The sequence below is a fragment of the Aegilops tauschii genome, chromosome 3 (assembly GCF_002575655.3).
Source record: "Aegilops tauschii subsp. strangulata cultivar AL8/78 chromosome 3, Aet v6.0, whole genome shotgun sequence".
NCBI lineage: Eukaryota > Viridiplantae > Streptophyta > Magnoliopsida > Poales > Poaceae > Aegilops > Aegilops tauschii.
The window spans coordinates 330,621,499-330,645,503 of record NC_053037.3 but is presented as its reverse complement, the minus strand read 5'-3'; the positions used below and the strand labels follow the sequence as shown (position 1 = coordinate 330,645,503).

The 24,005-nt window shown below is 42.7% G+C and overlaps 1 protein-coding gene, 1 long non-coding RNA gene and 1 pseudogene across 3 annotated transcripts; 1 reads left to right on the top strand and 2 right to left on the bottom strand.

Annotated features, from left to right (window-relative positions):
- The window catches only part of LOC141042931 (uncharacterized), a 341,300-nt pseudogene that overhangs the window by 267,311 nt on the left and 49,984 nt on the right, over positions 1-24,005 (bottom strand).
- LOC109740129 (single-stranded DNA-binding protein, mitochondrial) lies at positions 9,032-12,441 on the top strand. The gene is made up of 4 exons (XM_020299163.4): positions 9,032-9,383; positions 9,478-9,704; positions 10,425-10,525; positions 12,004-12,441. The coding sequence occupies exons 1-4, from the start codon at positions 9,141-9,143 to the stop codon at positions 12,075-12,077; spliced, it is 645 nt and encodes a 214-aa protein (XP_020154752.1). The 5' UTR covers positions 9,032-9,140; the 3' UTR covers positions 12,078-12,441.
- Positions 16,033-20,518, bottom strand: LOC120976716 (uncharacterized). 2 transcript variants are annotated; one of them, XR_005772946.3, is made up of 3 exons: positions 17,160-20,471; positions 16,601-17,073; positions 16,033-16,433 (listed from the first exon to the last, which is right to left on the bottom strand). It is a non-coding gene; the product is annotated as an uncharacterized lncRNA (long non-coding RNA). The 2 variants fall into 2 exon arrangements; XR_005772944.3 differs by having other exon boundaries at positions 16,033-17,073; positions 17,160-20,518.

The following is a 24,005-nucleotide window of genomic DNA, read 5'->3' as shown; positions in this document are numbered from 1 at the left end:
GATATAGATTTTTGTAATCTGAAAATAAAAAAATAGCAAGGTAGCAAGTGATAAAACGGAGCACAAACGGTATTGCAATGCTTACAAACAAGGCCTAGGGTTCATACTTTCACTAGTGCAATCTCTCAGTAGTGCTAACATAATTGAATCCTATAACAATCCCTCAACGTGCGACAAAGAGTCACTCCAAATTCTTATCTGGCGGAGAACATAAGATGAAATTATTTGTAGGGTATGAAACCACCTCAAAGTTATCCTTTCTGATCAATCTATTGAGCTATTCCTATAAGTGTCACAAACAGCCCTAGAGTTCGTACTAAAATAACACCATATGATACACATCAACCAACTCTAAGGTCACCTAGATACTCCAATGTCACCACAAGTATCCGTGAGTTGATTAGACGATATGCATCAAACAACTTCAGATTCATAATATTCAATCCAACACAAAGAACTTCAAAGAGTACCCCAAGATTTCTACCGGTGAAAGTAGGACGAAAACATGCACCAACCCCTATGCATAGATTACCCCAATGTCACCTGGGAATCCACGAGTTGAGTGCCAAAACATACATCAAGTGAATCAATAGAACACCCCATTGTCACCACGGGTATCCACATGCAAGACATACATCAAGTGTTATCAAATCCATAAAAGTATTCAATGTGATAATAGTGAAACCTCAAAGGTAGAAACTCAATTCATCATAACAAGATAGAGAGGGAGAAACACCATAAGATCCAACTATATTAACAAAGCTCGCGGTACATCAAGATCGCGCTAAATCAAGAATACGAGAGAGAGAGAGAGAGAGAGAGAGAGAGAGAGAGAGAGAGAGAGATCAAACACAAGCTACTAGTACATACCCTCAGTTCCGAGGGTGAACTACTCCCTCCTCATGATGGTGGCCGCCGGGATGATGAAGATGGCCTCTATTGATGATTTTCCCCTCTGGCAGGGTGCCAGAACAGGGTCCCGATTGAGTTTTCATGGATATAGAGGCTTGCGGCGGCGGAACTTCTCATATAGGGTTCCTTTCAGGGGTTTTGGTATTTATAGGAATTTTTGGCGTTGGTCCCCCGCCAAGGGGGGCCACGAGGGAGCGACAAGCTCGGGGGGGGGGGCTTAGGGGGCGCCCCCCGGGCTTGTCACTTCCTCGTGAAGCTTCTGGACCTTCCTCGATTTTTCGGGGGTCTCTTTTGGTCCACAAAAAATCACCGTAAATTTTCAGCCCATACCGAGAACTTTTATTTCTGCACAAAAAACGACACCACGGTAGTTCTGCTAAATATAGCGTCAATCCAGGTTAGTTCTAACCAAATCATACCAAAACCATATAAAATTGTTGTAAACATGGCATCAATACTTCATAAATTATAGATACGTTAGAGACATATGAAGCAACAATGGTAATAATCATGCATTACAAATAATTAACATTAAATACTAGCGTGAGTAGGATATAAAAAACCACGAACATAAATATCGTGGAGGCTATGTTGGTTTTGAATCAACTACACGTGTGAACATGTGCCAAGTCAAGCAAGTGGAAACATTCAGAGGAGGATACCATACTATCATACTACATCATAACCATTTTAATGCATGTTGACACTCAAGATAAATCATTATCCACTCATAGCTACTTAAGCATGGCATGGGCAACTATAATCTCAAATTGTCTCATAAACATGTTTACTCATAATTTGCTGAATCATGGATATTGAGTTAAACATATTAACAAAAAACAAAAACAAGTTGTGTTCATACCCACTTTTCCCTGCCACAGTCACTCATCAAATTATCGTCATTATTGCCTTTCACTTGCACGACCGGATGATATGAAAATAATAATAATGCAAGGGTGTCGTGGACTAAGCTGGAATTCGCAAACATTTTATTCAAAGGAGAAGACAAGGTAATGGTTCTTCATTAGATCAATAATAATGCATATGAGAGCCACTCAACATTTTCATCGTGGTCTTCTCCTTATAACGACTCAATGAAAAGAAAAGAATTTCAGAGAAACACACCGAAATATTTTTAGTGTTCTTAGTTTTTCTGAAGAAAGTAATATAACAAAGAAAAAACAAAAAGTGAGAAAAACTATTTACACGAGAAAGCTCCCAACAAACAAAGAAGAAACGGAAATCCATTTGGGTTTTCTTTTAATAATAAACACTAAATAAACAAAAAATAAAAACCAAAAAAAGTGAGAAATATTTTTGGATTTTCCAAGGTTTTTCAAACACAAAAAAAGTAAGCGAAAATAAACCTAACATGGATTATACAATGGAAGAGGATGAACGCCAACAACTGAAATGTGTGAACATGAATGTAATGTCGGTGAGAAATACGTACTCCCCCAGCCTTAGGCTTTTGTCCTGACTTGGTAATCACCACCAGTAGTAGCCATCTGGTCCGGTAGGAAAGTGTTGAGGCGGCGGCACTCGAGCGTCCCAAGCCTGGGCCTCGTTCTTAGCCGCGGCCAACTCGTTCCGGTAAGCAATGATATACGATGGCATGCCGGTGTATCTGTTCCTGGCATGAGAGCCAAATAAAGAAGGTGCGGGCAACGGAATAATATCACGAGTATCCTCACTAAATACCAAGTTATAACGAATGTAGTGAGGAGGCTCATGTTCATCAATAAAGTGGTTATATCTTTCATAGCCTGGTGATCCAAATAAACCTTAGGCAACAAGTAATCATTGTGGCGTATATTAACATGAAAACGTCTCACCAAGCGAGTAGCATAAATACCACCATGAACTTTACCCCTAGTCCTGTTAGTGTGCAGGAATCGCGCAATAATAGCCCCAAGGCTATTAGTGTTGTCAGCAAAAAGTGCGCCATAAAATGGCGAGGTCAGGGGCACTGAGCGTGCCACCTTCCTCCCTAGCAGTCAAATATTTCCCTGTAAATAAAGCAAAGTAGTGCACAACGAGAAATACAAACTAGTGACTCGGGCTTTCGACACACCCCTACGCTCTCCCACTGTTAAAGTACAAAAGAAACCCTCAAACTCCTCCGGTCGAGGTTCCCTCAATCCCCCATTAGAGGAAATCAAAGGTATCTGACAGAACTCGATAAATGGTATCTCATGATGTTCGGCATATAAGTCAAAGCGCACCATGGGAGGCTTGAGCCTATGCAAGAAATGAAAATTTTGCACAAAGGAATTTGTAAGGATGTGGTACTGATCACATTCATCTGCAAGGAAGTCGCTCAACCCGGCATTTGCAACGAACTGTGCAAACTCTTGGTGAAATCTGGTTTCGTTCATGAAAGCATTGTGTGGCCATTCGCATGACCGGACCTCCGCCCCATGCGGAATATTGAGGTCACTGTCCTAGGCATCCCCAACGACCCCCTTGGCACTCCGGCTTGAAGAACCTCTCCGGAAGAAGTGCATTTTCCTATGAAAAAATATCCCGTAGCTTGGTCAAGTTATCCACGGATGCCTTCATAAAGACAATGATATCGTCCGTAAACAGAAGGCGTGTGACATTGGGGCCAGTGCACCCAAAAGACACCCCTTATATCTCTCTATCACGCTGAGCCTGCTTTAGAAACACGAAGAAGCCCTCAACACGGGAGAGAAATAGGTAGGGGGAAAGAGGGTCCCCTTGCCGCAAACCCCTTGAAGGAACAAAGCCATCTTATACATCACCATTCAGCTTGAGCACAAACCGGGCAGAGGTAACATATCTCATAGTCATGGTTGTACATGCTCCAGAAAACCCAAACTAATGCAACATGTGTCCCAAGAAATCCCCTCGACCTGGTCATACAACTTCATCATGTCCAACTTCACCGCACACAAAGATTTTTTTTCCTCTTCCTTGTCCTAATGGCGTGAACACACTCATACGCGACCAATACAATATCTCTGGTCAACCTTTCCGCTACGAACGCGCTTTGTTCTTCAGAAATAAGAATAGACAACACCACTTTTAATCGATTGGCAATGACCTTCGCTTTTAATATAAGACATTGCACAAACTCAGAGGTCTAAATTGTGATAGATAATCCGGTGCCTTGCTTTTTGGAATCAGCACTAAAATGGTGTTATTGAAACCCTCAAGAATCACCTTCCCTTTGGAAAACTCCTTCACGGCCGCACATAGTTCACGCTTAATCAACATCCAATGACGTTGATAAAAGAGAGCCGGTAGCCCGTTCGGTTATGGTGCTTTACCGAAAAAGGCTTTCGCCCCGCTTTATATGTAATGCACCAAACCACAAGCATCCAGTACAAACACACGCTACGCCACCGCAACACACGCACACACCCAGGACATGATACATAGGCGCTGAGCGCAGCAACACCACTCCTAGCACTATCGCCCCGAAGAGATGAAGCTACATATGAGGCGGCGCCTCCAGGAAGGATACGACGCCGGTGCACCGCCGCCGCCCGATTCAAGGATAAGAGTTTCCCCCGGAACCGCATGACGGGTAATGAGAGCCGCGACGACGCCTTCAAAAAGGGAACGATCTGAAAAAGCGCCTTCTTGATTTTTGTCCGTCACCAACTCAATGAGATACATTCGTGTATGGGCTTAGGTTCGGACTACATTCAATGTTCGGCCTTGAGCTTGTGCAGTTGGGCCTGTGGCTGTAAGTTTCGTTCATTCTTTTGTAGTGTTCAAAACACTGTTTTGCAAACTTTCTTTTTCAATGGACTAAAAAAATATGAAGAAAACTCCTAGTTTTTGTTTTCCTGTAGTCTTCAAGTGACATCTCTACTTACAAAGAAACACAACTGTTGCTGAACTCTTAACCATGGTAAGAGAAGATTTTGACAGGGCTCACAGGTGCACACCACAATGCTAGTAGTTCCAGAGTGGGGAGCTATACATATAGTTAGCCTGCAATGCTAGTAGTTCCAGAGTGGGGAGCTATACATATAGTTAGCCGTGGCGTTGGTGCCACATTCAGATTTCGCCATCCCACTAGATAGTACTCCCTCTGTCCCAAAATATAAGAACGTTTTTAACACTACACTAGTATCAAAAACGTTCTTATATTATGGGACGGAGGGAGTACAAGAAAGATGGACGTCGCTCTATCTAGCTATAAAATTATAAGAACCGTCATAACCACTCGCAGAAGGACCATAATACTCACTGTGCTAGTACTAGGCCAGCACGTGATTGATGCCTAACGATTGCTCACTAATATTGTTTTCAACTTTCATTTCTGAACACTGGTTACTATTACTTTCATCCCAAATTACTGTCTTAGATATGTTATCGATAAATCAGTATTGTGGACAAATCTAAGATAAGTAATTCAGGGTAGGACTATAATTGATAGATGCTGCGTTGGGTGCTAGAGCAACGATCTCTGGCCTCGTGCCTCTCTTATTAGTAGTACTAGCTTTTACATGTCCTGAAGATTAGCTCAAAAGATAGGTAAATTATTTTCAATCTGTTCAGTTCTTCACTAACCTTTGATTTCTGTGATAACCTTTGTTTTTTGTGTTACGTCTTGTCGGATTAATCCTTCGAAGCCGGTCGATCTCGTAGTACAGCGGTACTAGGCGGGAACTTGATGATCGGTCGTGAGTTCAAATCATGAAACAACAAAACGTTGCAGGCCATTGGGTAGAGTTCATCAAGAACGCGGTAGGCACACTGCCAGAGACATCGCATGCAACGCCGGGCCGGCTGGCCGGGACTGAACCCACGCGGGCCGTGCATGCATGCACGACGTGGTCCGGCGAGACGTAGTGTCGCGAAGGAAACACGCGGAAAAAGCTGCGGGCGATTTGTCGTCGCCCAAGATCTCGCGTCACATGCATGGCCGGTTTGATTTTGCCGTCCATCCGATTGTGCTACAGCTAGGAGCAGCCACAGGCCCACGCCCGAGTTGGCGCCGTCACGTCTCGCCATCTTCCTCTTTCTGGCGCGCGATCGATCCCTACCATCACGAAGCCATGAGTGCGTCGTTTTACACCATGCAGCCTGCGGCCTAATCGAATTGTGCACAACAGAAACTGAAGCAGCTTCATGCAGGTGTGTCGCGTTCATGGACCATGGCATGCGCACTATCAATCCAGATAACGACTGCACCGCCATCAGGCTTTTTTTTAACCATAAATTCCCTTCCGCATCTGTCCGCGGACAGGGGATTAGTCCACGGACACAAATGCGGGAGAACGACATCCAATCCTAACCGCATACACCCGGTCAACAATTTAAACCAACCTCACGAAATTCGATTAAACCAGACATCTTTCATTAACGTTCGGATATATTTACATAAAAAGGTCGATATTTCCATCATCTAACTAAAAAAACTACAAAAAAACACAATTGTGCTTTTCGGAAAGTGAAAGCACATGTGTGCTTCCCAGAAAGTGAAAAGGTACCGGTGTGCTTCCCAAATAAGTGAAAAACACAAATGTGCTTTCAGTTTCTATTTTTTAGCTTTGTTATTTCCTTTTTATGATTTCTGGTTTCATTTTTTATTTTCATTATATCCTCTTTTTAATTTTTTGTCCAAACCTTTAACATGTGGTATAGTTTCAAAAATCTCGATGAAAAAACATGATGGAGAAAACGATTTAAGATTTGGATGCAAGGTTCACGAGGTAAAACATAAAAAAATGAATGAAAAACACAAAACTCCCATATTTGCGACAAGTGTCACGCATGTAGTGTGTTACTTATCATCACCAAATGAGAGTGATCTTTGCAAATGGTACCCTTAACTAGTTTTTTTTGGAGAATGGTACACTTAACTAGTGATTTCAATGAAAAAGAGAAGCGACATGATTGCCGGCAGGTCGACCTAGCCGTTAAGAAGGAAAGAAAATGGGCTTACTGGGCAGACCCATGTGGGCTCGCATAGGCGACGTGAGCGCTATATGTTGCTGAAAGCGGTATATTGCATTTGTGCATGCTATACATGTGCACACAACATGTCACAAATTTGTTTTCGAATTATCAGTCATCGTCCTAGCCAGTGGCTCACCGAAGGCCCCGGACGCAACCCACCAAAACTAGGGCTTTGCACAGGTTTTAGCGACGATATCTCCACCTCTTCCTCTCGTCGACGCTCATCCACGGCGGCATAAGTTCGAAGTTCGATTCATCCAGAGATATGTTTTTTGGGTATATTTTTACATCACATGTTAGGAAAAACAAAAACAAAAAACTCACTTCGTGCCTGGTGGGCCAACCCAGTTGCGTGCGCAGTCAACAATCCCAGGATTTTACGTGCCACATCGATAATCCTTGTTTGGGAACGCTCTCAAGGTTCAAAATAGACCGGAATCAGAGAGTTTGGTGTGCTGATTCGAGGGATTGGAAGTTTAGGGCTTGATTTAGCTTTCTTCTACGAGTTCATGGTTTATTTTGGACTTTTCCCCTGCGAAATTATACCCAGTCACTTTGGCGTAACGTGGTTACTAGACGACCAAATCCACACAAATAGAAGAGAAGTTTTACCGGAGTACCGATGGAGAAAAGAGATCGATGAAACTCTTGCCCGCACACCGTCATGGTGATGTGGCCATTGACCGCACTATTCCATGTACACTGTAGATTGGAGGTTTTTGTATTGAGGTGCCGCCGACACAACCAGAGAAGCAAGAGATCAAACCAACCTTCAGAACACCATGCAATTTCTTTTGTATTGATCGTGTGTGTGGAGTGCCGGGACGTGAAGGCCGAAGCCCCAAGGCAACGTGGAGGAGTCCAAACCATGTTGATTTAGCTTTAACATACGTATGTTCCTTGAGTACTACTAGTCTGTTTTGGATTTTTTTGATCAGCTTGCTGGACATGTAATTAATTAAATCATGATTAGTTAGAATAGGAAAGAGATAAGAGTCCGTATCTTTTTAGCTTGTTTGTTAGGTCGGTTGGTTCGTTTTGCCTTAAAACAGGCAGGCCTCGGCCTTGTATGAGGCAGAAACTTTTAAGTGGAAAACTATGGAGAAAAGCATTAGCTTGGATGCGCCAAATATCTGTGTTGTTTGCTGATCCTTGAGGGATTTTGGAGCTGCTATATGTGTAGGATTTGATCCGATCAAATTCTTGCTCAAGTTTTTGTTCTTTGGTCTTCTCGCGTTTTTTTGCTTGATCCGAAGAGCCACTCTACTACTTCGACCCACGCTGCTGTTGCGACAATCGTTCGTCGACGTTCTTGCTATTTCATTGAGTATCGTGGAAGATTGGGCCAACAAACGACTCGTCATCTAGTCGTGTCCCATCACATGGTTTTACAGAGATTGGCATGCAAGGCTCAAGCTTATCTGCACAATAAAAATCCTGTAACATTCATCCTAACACATGCTTCCCACAGCCGTGCTTCCAAAAAGAAAAAGAAAAACACAACTGTGCTTTTCGGAAAGTGAAAACATATGTGTGCTTCCCATAAAGTGAAAAAGTACCGGCGTGCTACCCAAAAAAGTGAAAAACACAAATATACTTTCGGTTTCTATTTTGTCAGCTTTATTTTTTTCCTTTTTATGATTTCTGTTTTTTTTTTCTGGTTTTCATTTTTTTTATTTTCATTGTATCCTCTTTTTTGATTTTTTTTGTCCAAACCTTTAACATGTGATATAGTTTCAAAGATCTCGATGAAAGAAACATGATGAAGAAAACGATTTATAATTTGGACACAAGGTTCAAGAGGTAAAACATTAGAAAAAACAAATGAATGAACAAACAAAAACTCGCAAATTGTGACAAGTGTCACGCATGCAGTGCGATACTTATCATCACCAAATAAGAGTGGTCTTTGCAAAGGGTACCCTTAACATGTTTTCTTTTTGAGAATGGTACACTTAAGTAGTGATTTCGATGAAAAAGAGAGGCGACAAGATTGCCGGCAGGCTCGACCTAGCCGTTAAGAAGGAAAGAAAATGGGCTTACTGGGCAGACCCATGTGGGCTCGCATAGGCGACGCGAACGCTATATGCTGCTGAAAGCGCTATATTGCATTTGCGCATGCTATACATGGCACACAGCATGTCAACCATTTTGTTTTCGAATCATCAGTCAGTCATCGTCCTAGCCAGCGGCCCACCCAAGGCCCCGGACGCAACCCACCAAAACTAGGGCTTTGCACAGGGTTTAGCGGTGATCTCTCCCCCTCTTCCTCTCGTCGACGCGTATCCATGGCGGCCGCCACCTCCTCCCTCCTCGGCCGCCGCCTCCTCCTCCTCTCCCGTCGCTTCGTCTCTTCTCCTCTCCGCCCCTTGTCAACCACCGGGCCCCCGTCCTCACACTCGGCCGCGGGATCCGATGTCGAGCCCGACCCTGAGCCACCCGCCGATCAGGGTAATCAGTACCGGAGCCAGCCGAGGCCTCCCATCACCACCCGCCCCCTCGAGAATGGCCTCGACCACGGCATCTACAAGGTTTTATGGAACCCTTGGTTCTCTTCTCCGTTTGGACTTGTTTGGTGATAGCCGAAATGTGATGTGCGCTTTTTGTTTTGGTGGATTCGCGAAGGCTATAATGGTGGGAAAGGTGGGTCAAGAGCCTGTGCAGAAGCGGCTGCGGAGTGGGAAGACCGTCGTGCTGTTCTCTCTGGGCACCGGCGGTATCCGCAACAACCGCCGCCCGTTGGACAACGAGGAGCCGCACCAGTACGCGGAACGCAGCTCCGTGCAGTGGCACCGCGTATGCATCTACCCGGACAGGCTGGGTAGCCTCGCGCTGAAGCATGTCAAGACCGGGTCAGCGCCTTTGCCTTGCCCCGAGCTTGCGTTGTTTAGATTTTCCTTTTGTTGGATGCAATTTTGACCTGCATCAGTTTAGAGGTAGCGAGATGTTTGAGCGCGTCAGTCTCAGCTTTGCTAACTCGGATCATGCTGCCCAAACCGCTTGCTAATTCAGCTTTGTGAAATACTCGCTCCATTCATAAATATAGGACGTTTTTAACTTTTTTGTGAGTGAATCGGATGTATATAGACACATTTTAGTGTGTTTGTTCACTCATTTCATTCCGTAGTATGTAGTCCATATTGAAATATCAAAAACATCTTCTATTTGTGAACGGAGGAGTATTATGTAAACAGGCATTCTTAAGTCCTCTATTGTCGTTTTAAAGCCTGTTCATTTGTTCATCCTTCCAACCACTCATTCACCTAGATTGCGAAATCTGAGTACTTGATTCTCTTGGTGAATAATTGAGTATGGACCATTTACCTTTTACTAGGCTCCATTTAGTGGAAGTTAGAGAACACTGTTATTCAGTTCCGGTGGATTGGTTATCTTAGTTGTAGTTGGAAACTGAATATGCATCCTGTTGGTTGTAGATTTGAAGTTGCATATTGGCCAAGTGGCAACATGGTCACTGTAGTTTGAGCTTTATGCTGTCCCCTTTGTGTTTCTTCTTCCTTTTATTGATTGACTTCAATTATACCTCTAAATGTTGATCAGTTGCAACATTTCAGATCTGTTCTCTATTTGGAAGGAAATATTGAGACAAAGGTGTTCTCCGATCCTATAACTGGGCTCGTTAGACGCATAAGAGAAATAGCTGTTCGAGGAAATGGTATGTTTCTTTATTAGATATCACGTAATCAGCTTCTTTTTTGTTCATACCTCCGTTATTTGTTTTCAGCCTTGTCTTAGAACCTGAAGTTTTTATGTTACAGGAAAAATCTTCAGTTCTAAATTTTACTCGGGGAAACTTGTTAAATATTACAGGCTAAATGCCACCATTAGTAATTTTGTTATTTTTCTAAATGTTTCTTGTTACAAACTTTGCTTTAAGGGCAGCATATTGAATAATCATTGTTTTGTTATTCAGGATAACGGCTAGCTGCTGACTTCCATTTCCTTCCCCCACTTTTGTTCTGAACAAAAAGATTTGCCATCTCATCCTATGTTAATGTAACCACATACAGTGCTGTAGTGAAGAAAAAACATAGCAAAGACATTTCTGAAGCCCCATGAATGAAATCTCTTGTAATCAAAAAGTTTTCTGCATTCCCACTATCTGGGTTTGGTATCATCTTCAGGCTGATTCACAACTGCACAAGCAGAGTACTACTAGCTACTCTGCCTCAAACCTATATAACAGCCATCTTCAGTTCATGGGGCATCTCCTCCTTAACCCATACTTCCCAATGTTTCAAACGGACTTATGAGGCTGTTGCGAACTGTGTTCTACATGTAATGTGTTGTTGTCTAAACACTTAATGTGTTCAGGAGTCTAGATTGTACACTGAAATACCAACTGCATAAGCACTTGCATATTGTGTAGGAGTTTGAACCTTCATCTTCTACATTTTCACTTTAGATCACATTTTCTTCTGCATTTTAACATAAAAAGTAGTTGATTGTAATTTGTTTTCTGTCAATCAAAACATCAAGGCGTTGCTAAATAGAGCTGTATTGATTTCGTCTCTTGAACTACTAATTGTAGCATGATAAAACTCTGTTGTTTGTGATTTTCCACACCAAAGCTTAGACTCCGCTTGTGTTTTTTCCATACATTATTGGGTTAGGCTCTATCCTACTCCCTCCGTCCCGAATTACTTGTCGCGGTTCAGGATGGAGGGAGTTTCTACTGCAGGGTTCTAACTATTTACCCATGTGACAACACAATTATTTTATTCAGAACAACTCTTGATCTAGTCCACTCTAAAATCATCAAAACACCATTTAATACTTTCAGATAAAGAACAACTAACCATATAAATGTTCCATAGCCGGCTTCAGCGTTGTCCCTTAATTTACTCATTTTGGTTCGTGACAAAGTTTATGTAGTATACCAATTGTCTCATTAATGATGTCCTCATGTCCCTTGTAGTCACATTGATAAGCTGATTTTCTGTGCTGGTTTTTTTATGCTCAGTTTCAACATATGAATTAAAAGTTGCATGGCATTTGAATTATGTTAAGCATTGTGATTTATGCTCAGTTTCAACGTACGAATTAAAGTTACATGGCATTTGGAATTATGTTCAGCTTTGCGACCGTGTTTAGGTTTTGGTAGAATATGATAAAGTTGTTTCTTACAAACAGGTCGGTTCCTGTTTCTTGGTAACGATGGCAATGGCCCCAAGATAGGTGAAGTGAAGGGCGTTGGGTACTTCTGAAAGTGAGGTCCAACAAAATCCATTTGAGAAGTGAGACTGAGGTACTGCACGTGTGCTACACTTTGGAGTATTGTCAACATCTTAGCATTGGACAAATAATGGCATGTTTTTGCCGCAGTTTGTTAGTTTCCCCTTGCCTAGTCACATTCCTGTCTTCATTAAGCTTTCGACGCCATTGTAGATGCCATGTACTCCCTCTGTTCCAAATTACTCGTCGCAGAAATGGATGTATCTAGAACTAAAATACATCTAGATACATCCATACCTGCGACAAGTAATTCGGAACGGAGGGAGTAATTGACAAGTGTCTGACTTGTACGCTTTAACTCTGGTTGGAGTACAATGCATGCTCTTATGGAGAGAATTTAATCTCCCACTATGTACTCCCTCTGTAAAGAAATATAAGAGCGTTTAGATCACTATTTTAGTGATCTAAACGCTCTTATATTTCTTTATGGAGGGAGTACTTTTTACAGTTACTTTCTTGCTGTGTTTCTCCCTTTTTTGGCCACAGATGTTGGGTACTTCAGGATTAAGCTAGTGCGATACAATAAGATTGAAAATATACATTAGGACGAATAATTTACGCTGCTAATCCGTGCATCCATAAATATACTTCCTCTGTCCTCAAATAAGTATAGAAATTTTAAGACGAATTTTGGAATGGAGTAGAAAATGCATTGGAAAGGTGCAAGCTACTATCTCTCTCCTCTCTAATTTCCTCCCACCTTCAATGAGCTAAGCGTATGTAGAAAATGAGATCATGTGTTAAGGGCCAGTTCTTTTGTCGGCTTATTTTCCCAGCTTTTCCCATAAGCCGCCTCTCATTTATTGAGGCTTCTGAACTAGTTATGGGATTACTAATGAGCCTCAACAAATTTTAGGAGCGGCTTATTTTTTAAGCTAGGGCGAGGCAGCTTATTTTTTAAGCCGCCTAAAAGAACTGGCCCAAATGTTATTGGGCTTGATTCCTGTGTGATGAGAGAGAATTATTATTTTTCTACTTTAAAATGCGTTGAGAAGATAGAAGCATTCTTTTGTGGACAAATTTCAAATGCTAAATGTTCACTTATTTGAGGACAGAGGAGTACATTAGCACCAATAATTACATTTATATACCCTTAATTTTAAGTACTCCCTCTATCCATAAATAGTACTCCCTCTGTCCCAAAATTCTTGTCTTACATTTGTCTAGATACGGATGTATGTAACACTAAAAAGTAATTAGGTACATCCGTATTAGGCAAATATAAGACAAGAATTTTAGGACGGAGGGAGTATTTATGGTATATTGTGAGATTTATGTTGACCATGATAAAATCGATAATCTGTGAGATGAATGCTAGAAAAATCACACTATTGGAAACTCCTTTCGAATATGAATTCGATGGCCAATAGGGCATATCGGAGACCGAGATCTATGGAGGCCTTTATTTGAAAAATTCAAAACCAAACTTTCAGTTTCAAAAAATTCTGAAAACAAATACACATGTATACAAGGATGTAATCTGTCTGTAAAATTTGAGGATGAACTACCTTGAATTGCGAGTTGCATGAAAAAACCAAAATCATGGACTTTGAGGATGACCAATATATATGCTAGAAAGCCATGAATTTGGCTTTTTTTGTATAGCCCTCATTTTAACGCAGTTCGACCCGAAAAATTACACACGGGTACACCATATCTCTTGGTATATGTGTATTTTTTTTAAAGTTTTTGAAACTGAAAAGGTTGAATTCTAAAGTTTTCAAATTCGGCCTCCATGGAGCTGGCCTCCATTTGGCATTTTCCTTCGATGGCACTCTTTAGTACTTCCTCTGTTTCTTTTTAGTTTGCATATAAAATTTGACTAACTTTATAGGAAAAAAATATCAATATTCACAATATAAAATCAATATTATTAGATACATCATGAAACTAACTTTCATACCATATAACTTTAGTATTGTAGATGTTGATATTTTTTATATAAATTTGATCAAATTTGTTTAGTTTGACTTTGGCCAAATTTTATATGCAAAGCAAAAAAGAAACAGAGGGAGTACACCACATGCTATATATAATTGGTCTAAATGATGGTCCAGATAAATCTTGAAATGCGCGCTAGACCATATATTTATTGATAGGACATATCTACAGTACCCGATAAACGATGCAGGATGATGCGTAGGGAATGCTACAGTATTGACATGTTTGGTTGCATTCTTTTCGCGTTTATTGGGAGCCTACCGAGTAGAGCTTGTTTAAGGGTAAGGGTACGCGGGCTCCGGGGCACATTTTGCATGTCGTTTAGTCCTTTGCATTTACCCCATTTTGTTTGAGGGTATGCAGGCTCAGGGCCATGTTCTGCTTGTCGTTTGGTCGTTTGCATTTACCCCATATTGCATCTTCCTTCATAGTGTAAATTGCACTAGCCCGAGCCTGCATCTGAAAAAACTGCCGAACTGAGCTTTCCTGTCGGGTCTGGCTGAGGGGTGATTTAAGTTTCGTGTGAGCCTGTTTTTTCTGCAAGCCAGGCAACCAAACAACTCAGACTTATCCCACTAGAGTTATTGAGCTTCATACGGTCTACCAAACAAGCCCTATCTAACCTTTTCTTTAACACAGTACAGACGCAAGCGCTTATATATACGCGGATACACTCACCCTATGAACGCATACACGCACACCCTACCCTTATGAGCACCTCCGAGAGACTGAGTCGACATATCATCTTGAGATTTTTACGAAGTCACCGCAGGCGCCTCGTAGTCGACGGGAATGTCTTCTCCCATTGGACACGCATCGCCGAAAATCCTGAAACAAATCCAGGATAAATGCGAGCACCATGACTTGAACCCTGGTGGGTTGGGATATCACTCTCCACCTAACCATCCAACCACAGGTTTGTTCGCTACGCCCCATCTAACTTGGATCTCGGTTCCATACTATGTCATATAACACTATAGCATTTGCTGTTCATTGTCGTGTACTCCATCTGTCCTATAATATAAGAGCGTTTTTGACACTACACTAATGTCAAAAACACTATTATGTTATGGGACGGAGGGAGTAGCATCGTACTGTAGATACTAGTGGTTGGGGCACAACCGTGGCGGGCCTCTTGAGGCGTATGTGCGCACTTGTATTGCTGAGGATTTTCTTTTCTCTACAAGATGGAAGTTTGCCTTAATAAACAAAAGCGGTAGGTTTCTGAAGATGTTCATCAATGAGCCTGCTATATGTAAGAACTTAGAACCGAACTGTGAACAGAATCTAGCAGCACTGCATTACATATACTTTCCCTGAGAATTAGAAGTGTGCCCTACATGTCAAATATCATAAAGTGAATGATTTAATAAGTTCAGCAAAGAGCCTGACTCGGTTGTATTATATCAGTGCAAATTTAGATAGGCATCAAGTCTTCTCCATGATCGGAACAAATGTCACTAATCAGATGCCTAACAGGTTTAGAACAATTACTAATGCAAATCTGGTGAACAGTGTAAAGGCGCAACAGTTTATCTACTCCCTCCGTTCCTAAATATTTGTCTTTCTAGAGATTTCAACAAATGACTACATACGAAGCAAAATGAGTGAATCTACACTCTAAAATATGTTTATATAGTACATCCGTATGTGGTAGTCCATTTGAAATCTCTAAAAAGACAAATATTTAGGAACGGAGGGAGTAATATACCAATGATATCCATTGCACATTGCTTACATGTAACCAACTAGCCCTCTTTTCCAAAATCCCCGAGATGATGCCATTATTTCATCTCAGTCAATGTATTGTGCTGCACCTGTTTTATTTATAAAACACTTTGACCATTTCATTTCTTACACCATACTCAATCCAGGCTCTTTCAGTCTTTCTTGCCGCTCTTTAACGATTTTCTGACTCTCGCTACTACCTCCCAGTCTCCAGAGTTTGCTAGACTGTTCGACAGAGTTGAAAAAGAGCCTGGGTCATAATTATCTTCACGTATCTTATTTTCTACAAATCATCCAAGTACAGCATCATCATGAGCTCTGCAAGCAGCAAGCAGTGTGCTCCATACCATCAAGCCGGGCTTGATAGGCATACTCTCGATATTTTTTGTCTCTACAAGCTCGCAGATCGACCAAGTAAATCAATCATACAACAGTAGTGATGTAACACAGGCTCAAGCCCATACACGTTTCTCATAGATTTAAAGTAGTTAAAGCCTTCTTCAACTAAACCATTATGTCTGCAAGCAGTTAAAAACTCACTAGTACAATATTATCTGGTTTCATTCCACGCCTAATCATCAAATCAAACATCTCCAAAGAATCCTGACCACTTCCATGCTGAGCATATCCATCAATTATAGCTGTCCAAGTAACTAAATCTGGGGAATTTATTTCATCAAAAACTTTATGAGAATCATGCAGGTTGCCTTTTTTGAGTACAACTTCACATGTGAACTACTACCTCCGTTCCATAATATAAGAACGTTTTTCAAGCTAACATAGTTTAAGAAACGTTCTTATATTAAGGGACAAAGGGAGTACTTACCAATAGATAGACAGTATTCCTGCCTTAGGTGCATACCCAACTATCTGAAAACCAGCTGCCATTGTAGGCAACCTCGACGGTGTCCTCGCCTCGGCGGTGTGTGCGGGTCTTGTAGGTGTCAAGTCGGCCGGGGTGCCCTTCTTTGTGGGCGTGTTGTAACGGTTTTAGCCCGGTTTTCCGTGAATTAACCGGGCAACTCTTTTCTGTTTTTTCGGAAAAAAACCCAGCTGCCATCATATGCTGAAATAGTGAGATTGCCTCGTCAGTGCAACCATTTGTAGAGTATCTAGATACCATTGAAGACAACGTGACCTGATCTTTGCATGGAGTTGCATCAAAATTCTTCTAGCTGTTTGTACCTGTCGACATTTGAAAAACCAGACAAGTGCTAACAGACGTAATTTCTCCGTAGACACGAAGAATATGTTCATAAACTTCCTTCCCTTTGAGCAAGTATTCTGGTCCACTACAAGCTGAAAGAATGGCAGATAACAACACATGGTTAGGCTTAAGATTATCCAGAATCATATTCCTGAACAGTCAGATAAGAAACCCATACTTGCTCGTAGACTTAAACTCTGGCTCGGTGATGCGGTACTCGTGCATGATCCAACCAGTACACCCCTTTTTCGGGGCACGTCCTTGGTGGAACACAAGGGTCTTCTTCATGCCAATCATCTGCTGCTTCTTCTCGCCGGTGACGCATGAACACGATGGAGTCGGCCATCTCTACAACCCGCGCTTCTTCTGCTAAGGACTCCGGCAACGGCTCCATGGACCATCATTGTGGCTCAAGCTCCTCGGGTCGCCGTTGCACGCATGGGGACGGAGGGCAGGGAGAAGGCAGACCTGCGCCGGTGCGCATTGGACATCGGCGCATTGGACATCCTCGACACGGACAGAAAGCTTCAAAATCTTCAGAATGAGATCCAAAGAAAATGACCCGCATCTCCATCCTCACCTTTTCCCCATCTTGTTTGGGCTTCAGATCGATGCAGACGATGCCGTGGGATGGGGGTAGCGCGACCTGTGCTGGGGCCTCCAGCGGCGGGGTAGGCGCCGACGACCGCATCGACGTCGTCCCGGTTGTGCTCGTCCTCTTGCGGCATCCTCAGGACGACAGCTCGCGCCGCTGCCCACCCTCTAGCTCTTGCCGTCGGGGCGAGCATCGCCACACCTTCCTACTGCCGCCACTGCGCACGAGCTCAGATCTGGAGGCGCGGAGGCGTCAGGCCCGAGATGAGGGGGAGGGGCGAGGCAGGGAGGTGGCGGAGAATAGGAGGGAGTGGCTGCGGTGAGGGAAGGGATGATGAAGAGGTGAGGTTTTCCTTCGTTGGGAAGGCAAATCCTCTTGGACGAGGTGTTATCTTCCATGACACACAAAGATTTTTTTTCTCCAATCAATGTGTGCCGCCGTGGAATGTGCGTTTTGCCCAATCCGTTCTCTAGCTGAGTTTTGTTTTGTCGTACCTGTGCCGACGTGGATTGCGTGAGAGAGCGCCCAGCTTTCGTAGCTTATTGTATTGGATGTCATGTATCACGAGTAATGTATGTCTCGAAGAAAAAATCATCACGACTATTGTTCGAGTTGATTCTCAGTCGAACAGATGAAAGAGATGGTATGTTACATTATTGCTCACAGGTGACATGCCCATGGCAAGTCAGTCTGGATCTCAAGCAGATAAGCAATTCTTCTCGTAACTCCGAGGACAAACGAACACTCGTGCTACATTGTTGATCACCCCGGTAAAAATAAAGCCCAACAACCGGCTTGGATTCATCAGATGTTGAGGTAATACACTTGCACAAGCAACTGCTATTTTCATTGCAACGAAGGAGACTGTTTTGACATTCATTCTGATAATTGAAATATGCAACAATTGCTAAAATAATCCGAACTGACTTGAGCATCGCTATAGCGAGACAATCTCGTTGCAGTCAACTCTTTGAACTTGTCGAAAACAGTTTGCAACAAGTCGAACTTTATGGATATAAACATTTTCATTTGTGTTGGTTTATAGATCCATTTACATTCCTTAGGCTTTACTCTTTTCGGAGGGTCTATTTCGAGGCTCATGGATACTACCTCAAATTTCTTTGCGTTTAGTCGAATCCCGGAATGAGGGTCCTTCATTGCGCCTTTCTATGCCACAGGTTTATCGTTGTCTAACAACAATATCTCTTCTACATAGCATAATGATTTGCACGAGTTTTTGCCTAACCTGCATCGTTCAGTTGCTAGTTCAACCGAAGTCTCTACATCACATGTAGGGGCTTCCATATCAGTGGCAGTGACGAAACTTTGGAACTGTTTTCAGTGTTTCCTTTCTTTTACCTCATCATGAAGATTTTTTATTCTCGTCGAGCTTCACTGTCCTCTTACTCCCCTTCCGCAAGAAAGTCTTCTTCAAAACACACTGTTCTTAGCAACAACCATTTTGCCTTCGGTGCAGTGATAGAAGAAATATCCGACATTTTGGATAACCAACAAAGTAGCACTTATCTGATTTGTGATTTGAGCTTATGTGGTTGTAAGCACTTTACATATGCATCTCATTGCCAAGTTTTAAGGAAGGACATATTGGTTCAGCGTCCCATACCATATCATATGGTTTCATTTCAAAACATTAGATGCCACTCTTTTCAGTTAAAAAGCCGCAGTCTCTAAAGCATAACCCGAATATATAATGGCTAATTAGTTAATGACATCTTTGATCTTACCATGGCATACATGGTTCAGTTACGTCTCTTGGAGACTTGGACACCCCTTTCCTCGCGTTCTAGAGGTGTAAATTATGAAACTATTTCGTGACTCATCACATTCGCGAAACTTGTAACTCAAACATTCCTTTCTGCAATGCTATCGTAGAAACTTAATATTCTTGTTACAAGAACTTTCTACTTCATTATGAAATTCCTTTAAACTTTCAAAGTTTCCAAGTTTGTCTCTCATTAAGTAAACGAAATATGTATATGGCAACCGTGTGCAGATTGCGAAACTACCACACGACCTCGGGGTGCTTCAATCGGGATTGTGCGGCTGCTGGCGATATGCGCGGGGGCAGTTGCTCGACTACGGGCGTGAGTGGCCTGGGCGTTGACCCGCGGGGCTAATTTTGCTTTGCCGCTGTGGTCCTTTTCTTCCTCCGCCTCGTCGACGGGGAGCTCTGCTGCGACGTCCGTTGTCCTCCTGCGCAACATCCTGTCCACAGGAGCTTGGGACTGACCATGGTTTTCTCCTCGGCGGAGCCGTTTCCGGCAATCAGTGTCTCCTCACCGGCTTCCGCGTTTGCCTCTGTCCAAGTCGATCTCGCATTCGAGTGCGGTGAGAATCGCCGTTCCTCCTCCCGCTCACCCTGGTCGTATGCACCTGAACGCAGGCCCGCCATGCATGAGCTTGAGCTTGAGCATGGGAGCTCGGCCGATGCACACACAACAGGCACGCAAGGCCGCGCCCCGCTGCACCATGCATGTGCTCATCCGCACCCCCAAGATGCCAAGGGGAAGCCTGGTAATTGACGGTGAAGCTCCGTCGCGAGCAGCAGCCATGGCTGCAGACCAAGTGAAGCCTGGTACCTACATGCCTGATAGAAAACCTCGCGCTGATACTACAACATGAAACTCACTACAACCAAGTGGCTAGTGCTATGAATCATAACCCAGGCCACGAGGGATCGATCCCTAGTTTTGCCCAATTTTTTGTATTTCTGTTTTTTTTCCATGCTCGTGTTGAGCAGTTTGTGGGTGGTAAAAAGAACAGTAGGTAATGAGGATCATTCTGGGCCCCCCAAAAAATTGTTGACAATTACCGTGGTAACAATTTTGACCCCAGAAAAAAGAGTTGTTGAAAACATATCCACCGTCATTTTTTTGGATAAATAGTGTGATAATATACGTAAGCACACCTGATAACTTACACACAAATTCCGTGGTAACTTTGAGTTGAGGAAAGAGTTGCTGAAAAACATAACTTGCTAACTTTTTTTTGCGGGGAATAACCTCGCTAACTTATGCGTATATCATGGTAATTTATGCCTTACAGACTTGATAAATTATGTACAAACATTGATAACTTTGAAAGATTTTGACCCAGAAAAACGAGTTGTTGAAAACATATCTGCCGTCATTTTTTGGATAAATAGTGTGGTAATATACGTAACGCACACCTGATAACTTACACACCAATCCCGTAGTAACTCTGACTCGGGGAAAGAGTTGCTAAAAAGCATAACCTCGCTAACTTTTTTTGCGGGGAATAACCTCTCTAACTTATGCGTATATCATGGTAATTTATGCTTCACAGACTTGATAAATTATGTACAAACATCGATAACTTTGACCCAATGAAGTAGTGTTAAAAACGTGCCTCCGATAATTTGTGTAAATAATATGGTAATATAAATACCGCATACTCGATAACTTACATACAAACAACTTGGTAACTTTTTGATCCGGGAAAAAAGTTATTGAAATACATGCTCTGGCTAACTTACGTGTAAATAGTATGGTAATATATGTTCCGCATATCCAATAACTTGCATACAAACACCCCAATAACTTTAACCAATGATGTAAATAATTGTTGAAAAACATAACCACCCGATAACATATGTGAAAATAACACGATAATTTACAAACCGTATACCCAACAAGTTACATACAAAAATCATGGTAACTTCAACCAAGAAGGTAAAAATTTGTTGAAAAACATATCCCCTAATAACTTCTACGAAATATCTATCTGGCACACCAGATCGTTTTGACAAAACTGCCGAACGACTTGGATGCCCTTCAATCCCGATCGCTAGATCCACACGAAGTTCGCTGCCCTCCTCCATCCCCGCTTGATTCGTGGGGGAAACCCAGCCGCGCCCTTTCTTCGTCCTCTCTTTCCACTTACTCCCCAACCCCAAACCAGCAGCTACGCCCGCGACCTCACCATCTTACGCCGTCCTCCGCCGCTGCCCCTAGCATCTCCACCTCTTGTTCCCTCACCCTATCACCCTATCCGAGGCCCCAAATTGAGCAGCTAGGTTAGCCGGTGGCTAGATCTACCACGGCCACCGCGGTACGTCGGGATCCGCGCCCTCATGACGCGACGAAGGTGCTCGAGGGTGGTCGCAGCCACATGCGCCGAGAAGGGTTCGAGACGACGGAAGTGCTCGAGGGCTCGCGAGCGGCCGTGCGTGAACCATCGTGCCCAAGTCTGGACGCGACTGTTCAAGTACAATGATACCCAGATGGGGATGTTGAGCATTGTTGCTGGAATGGCACCATCGTACCCAAGTCTGGACGCGGCTCAAACAAATTCAGCACTCCGAATGCAGGTGTTCAAGATGCCACTGGATACCAAACGAACAAAGTTATTTGAAAAACATACCCCTGTTAACTTATGTAAAATAGCATGGTAATATACGAACAACATGGACAATAACTTACATACAAACACCTAGGTAAATTTGACCAAAGGGGAAAAAAGTTGTTGAAAGCCATATCCCCGGTAACTTGTATGAAAATAGCACGGTAAAATATGAACCATATACCTGATAACTTATGTACAAACGCCGCGGTAAATTTGACCAAGGGAGAAAAGTTGTTGAAAAACATACCCTCGATAATTTCTATGTATAATGTATGGTAATAAACCAAATCCATACCTGATAACTTAAGTACAACCATTGCGGTAACATTTTTTACTGTGGGAGGGGGGAAGGAGTTGTTGAAAAATATACCGCGGAAACTTCTATCTAAATAGCATGGTAATATGCGAACCGCATACCTAATAACTTAAGTACAAACACCATGGTAATATTTGACCAAGGGCAAAAGGTTATTCAAAAACATACCCCGGTAACTTCTATGTAATTAGCATGATAAAAGATGAACCCCATACATGATAACTTACGTGTGAAAAGGAGGGAAGGGGACGCCCGGGTTTGTGAACTCTATGAACCGGTGTGAAACATGTAGAAAAAAATATGGAACTAGGGTGCATAGTCCTAATACCCGAACTAGTGAGGCCGCCGGTTTGAATTTTAAGTTACTGTCTTTTTTTGTTCAATCTCGTCTCAACAAGATACAACTAGTGTGTAAATTGTTTGTAATTAGTAGAGCCGACTAGCCCAATTGGATGTTGTTGCTAAATTTACTATGTGGGTCGTGGGTTCGGTCCCCCACCAATGCCTTATATTTTTACTCTTTCCAGGGAAAAACATGGGGTGGATGCGAGATCGAAGTAGGGGGTTGTTCGGGAGGACGTGGGATCAAAGGGTAGGAGGTCGCCGTTTCTTTTACCTATTTTTGTTCGGGGATCGGGAGGAGCCCAGAAAATCGGGAAGGACGCGGGATCAAAGGAGGCGGACTGTTCGGGAGGACGTGGGTCGGTACTTTTGCAATCTGTCACACGGTTGACATATATTGCAGTCCTTAAGTAAATACACTTTTGTCCACTTAAACCATCGATGAAAGTAATAAAGTAGAGGAATCCACTGTGCGCAACTATACTCATTGGACCACACACATCTATAGGTATGAATACCAATAAGCTAGTTGCGCGTTCCTTATGGCATGTGGACGACATTTTAGTCATTCTTCCTTTAGACAAACTTTGCAAGCGTCAAATAATTCATAATCAAATGACTCCAAGACCCATCACCGCAGAGTTTCTTCATGTGTTTTTCGCCAATGTGACTTAAACGGTAGTGCCACAAACATGTTGTATTTTTATTAGTCTTGTGACGTTTAACGCCAGTGTTATGGACGTTTATATGACCATCAGGATTCATAACATACTTCTCATTCGTAATGGAAGTATGTCCCTTATTTATTCATAAATTGAACAATTATTGCTCTCTAACTTCATTGAACAACCTTCTTGTAGCAAACATGATTCAGAAATAATGTTGTCGCACAAGGTGGACTGTACTAACACTTACTAAATTCTAATATGAATTACGAAGATATATGCAGAGGTAATACTATTAAGAAACATAGTACAAAACAAAAAAAAACTTGCCTACGAATAAAACCCTCGACCAACTATGAAGATGCAGGATTGACCTTTACTAGCAATGCATCGGAGAGAAGAGGTTGGTGAACATGTTATAAATTATGCACCCAGAGAGGAGGGCGGGGGCTGCCTCCTCCTTTATATATAGGCGCAGAGGAGGGGCCTTGGCTTGGAGGATGGGCTCCCTCCCTCAGGTCCGATCACACCACGGAGGGCTACGCCCCAAACCCTGGCTACCGCGCCCTTTGCCTTGGCTCTTAAGTAATCTCGAGTGCGCCACTATTGCCCCCCTAGGCCCATGTGTTGCCCCCACTTGCCTAGCCTAGGGAGCAGCCCTATAACACCTTTCACAATTTTCCAGAAGATTCCGTAACCTTACCGGGCCTTTCTGTACCT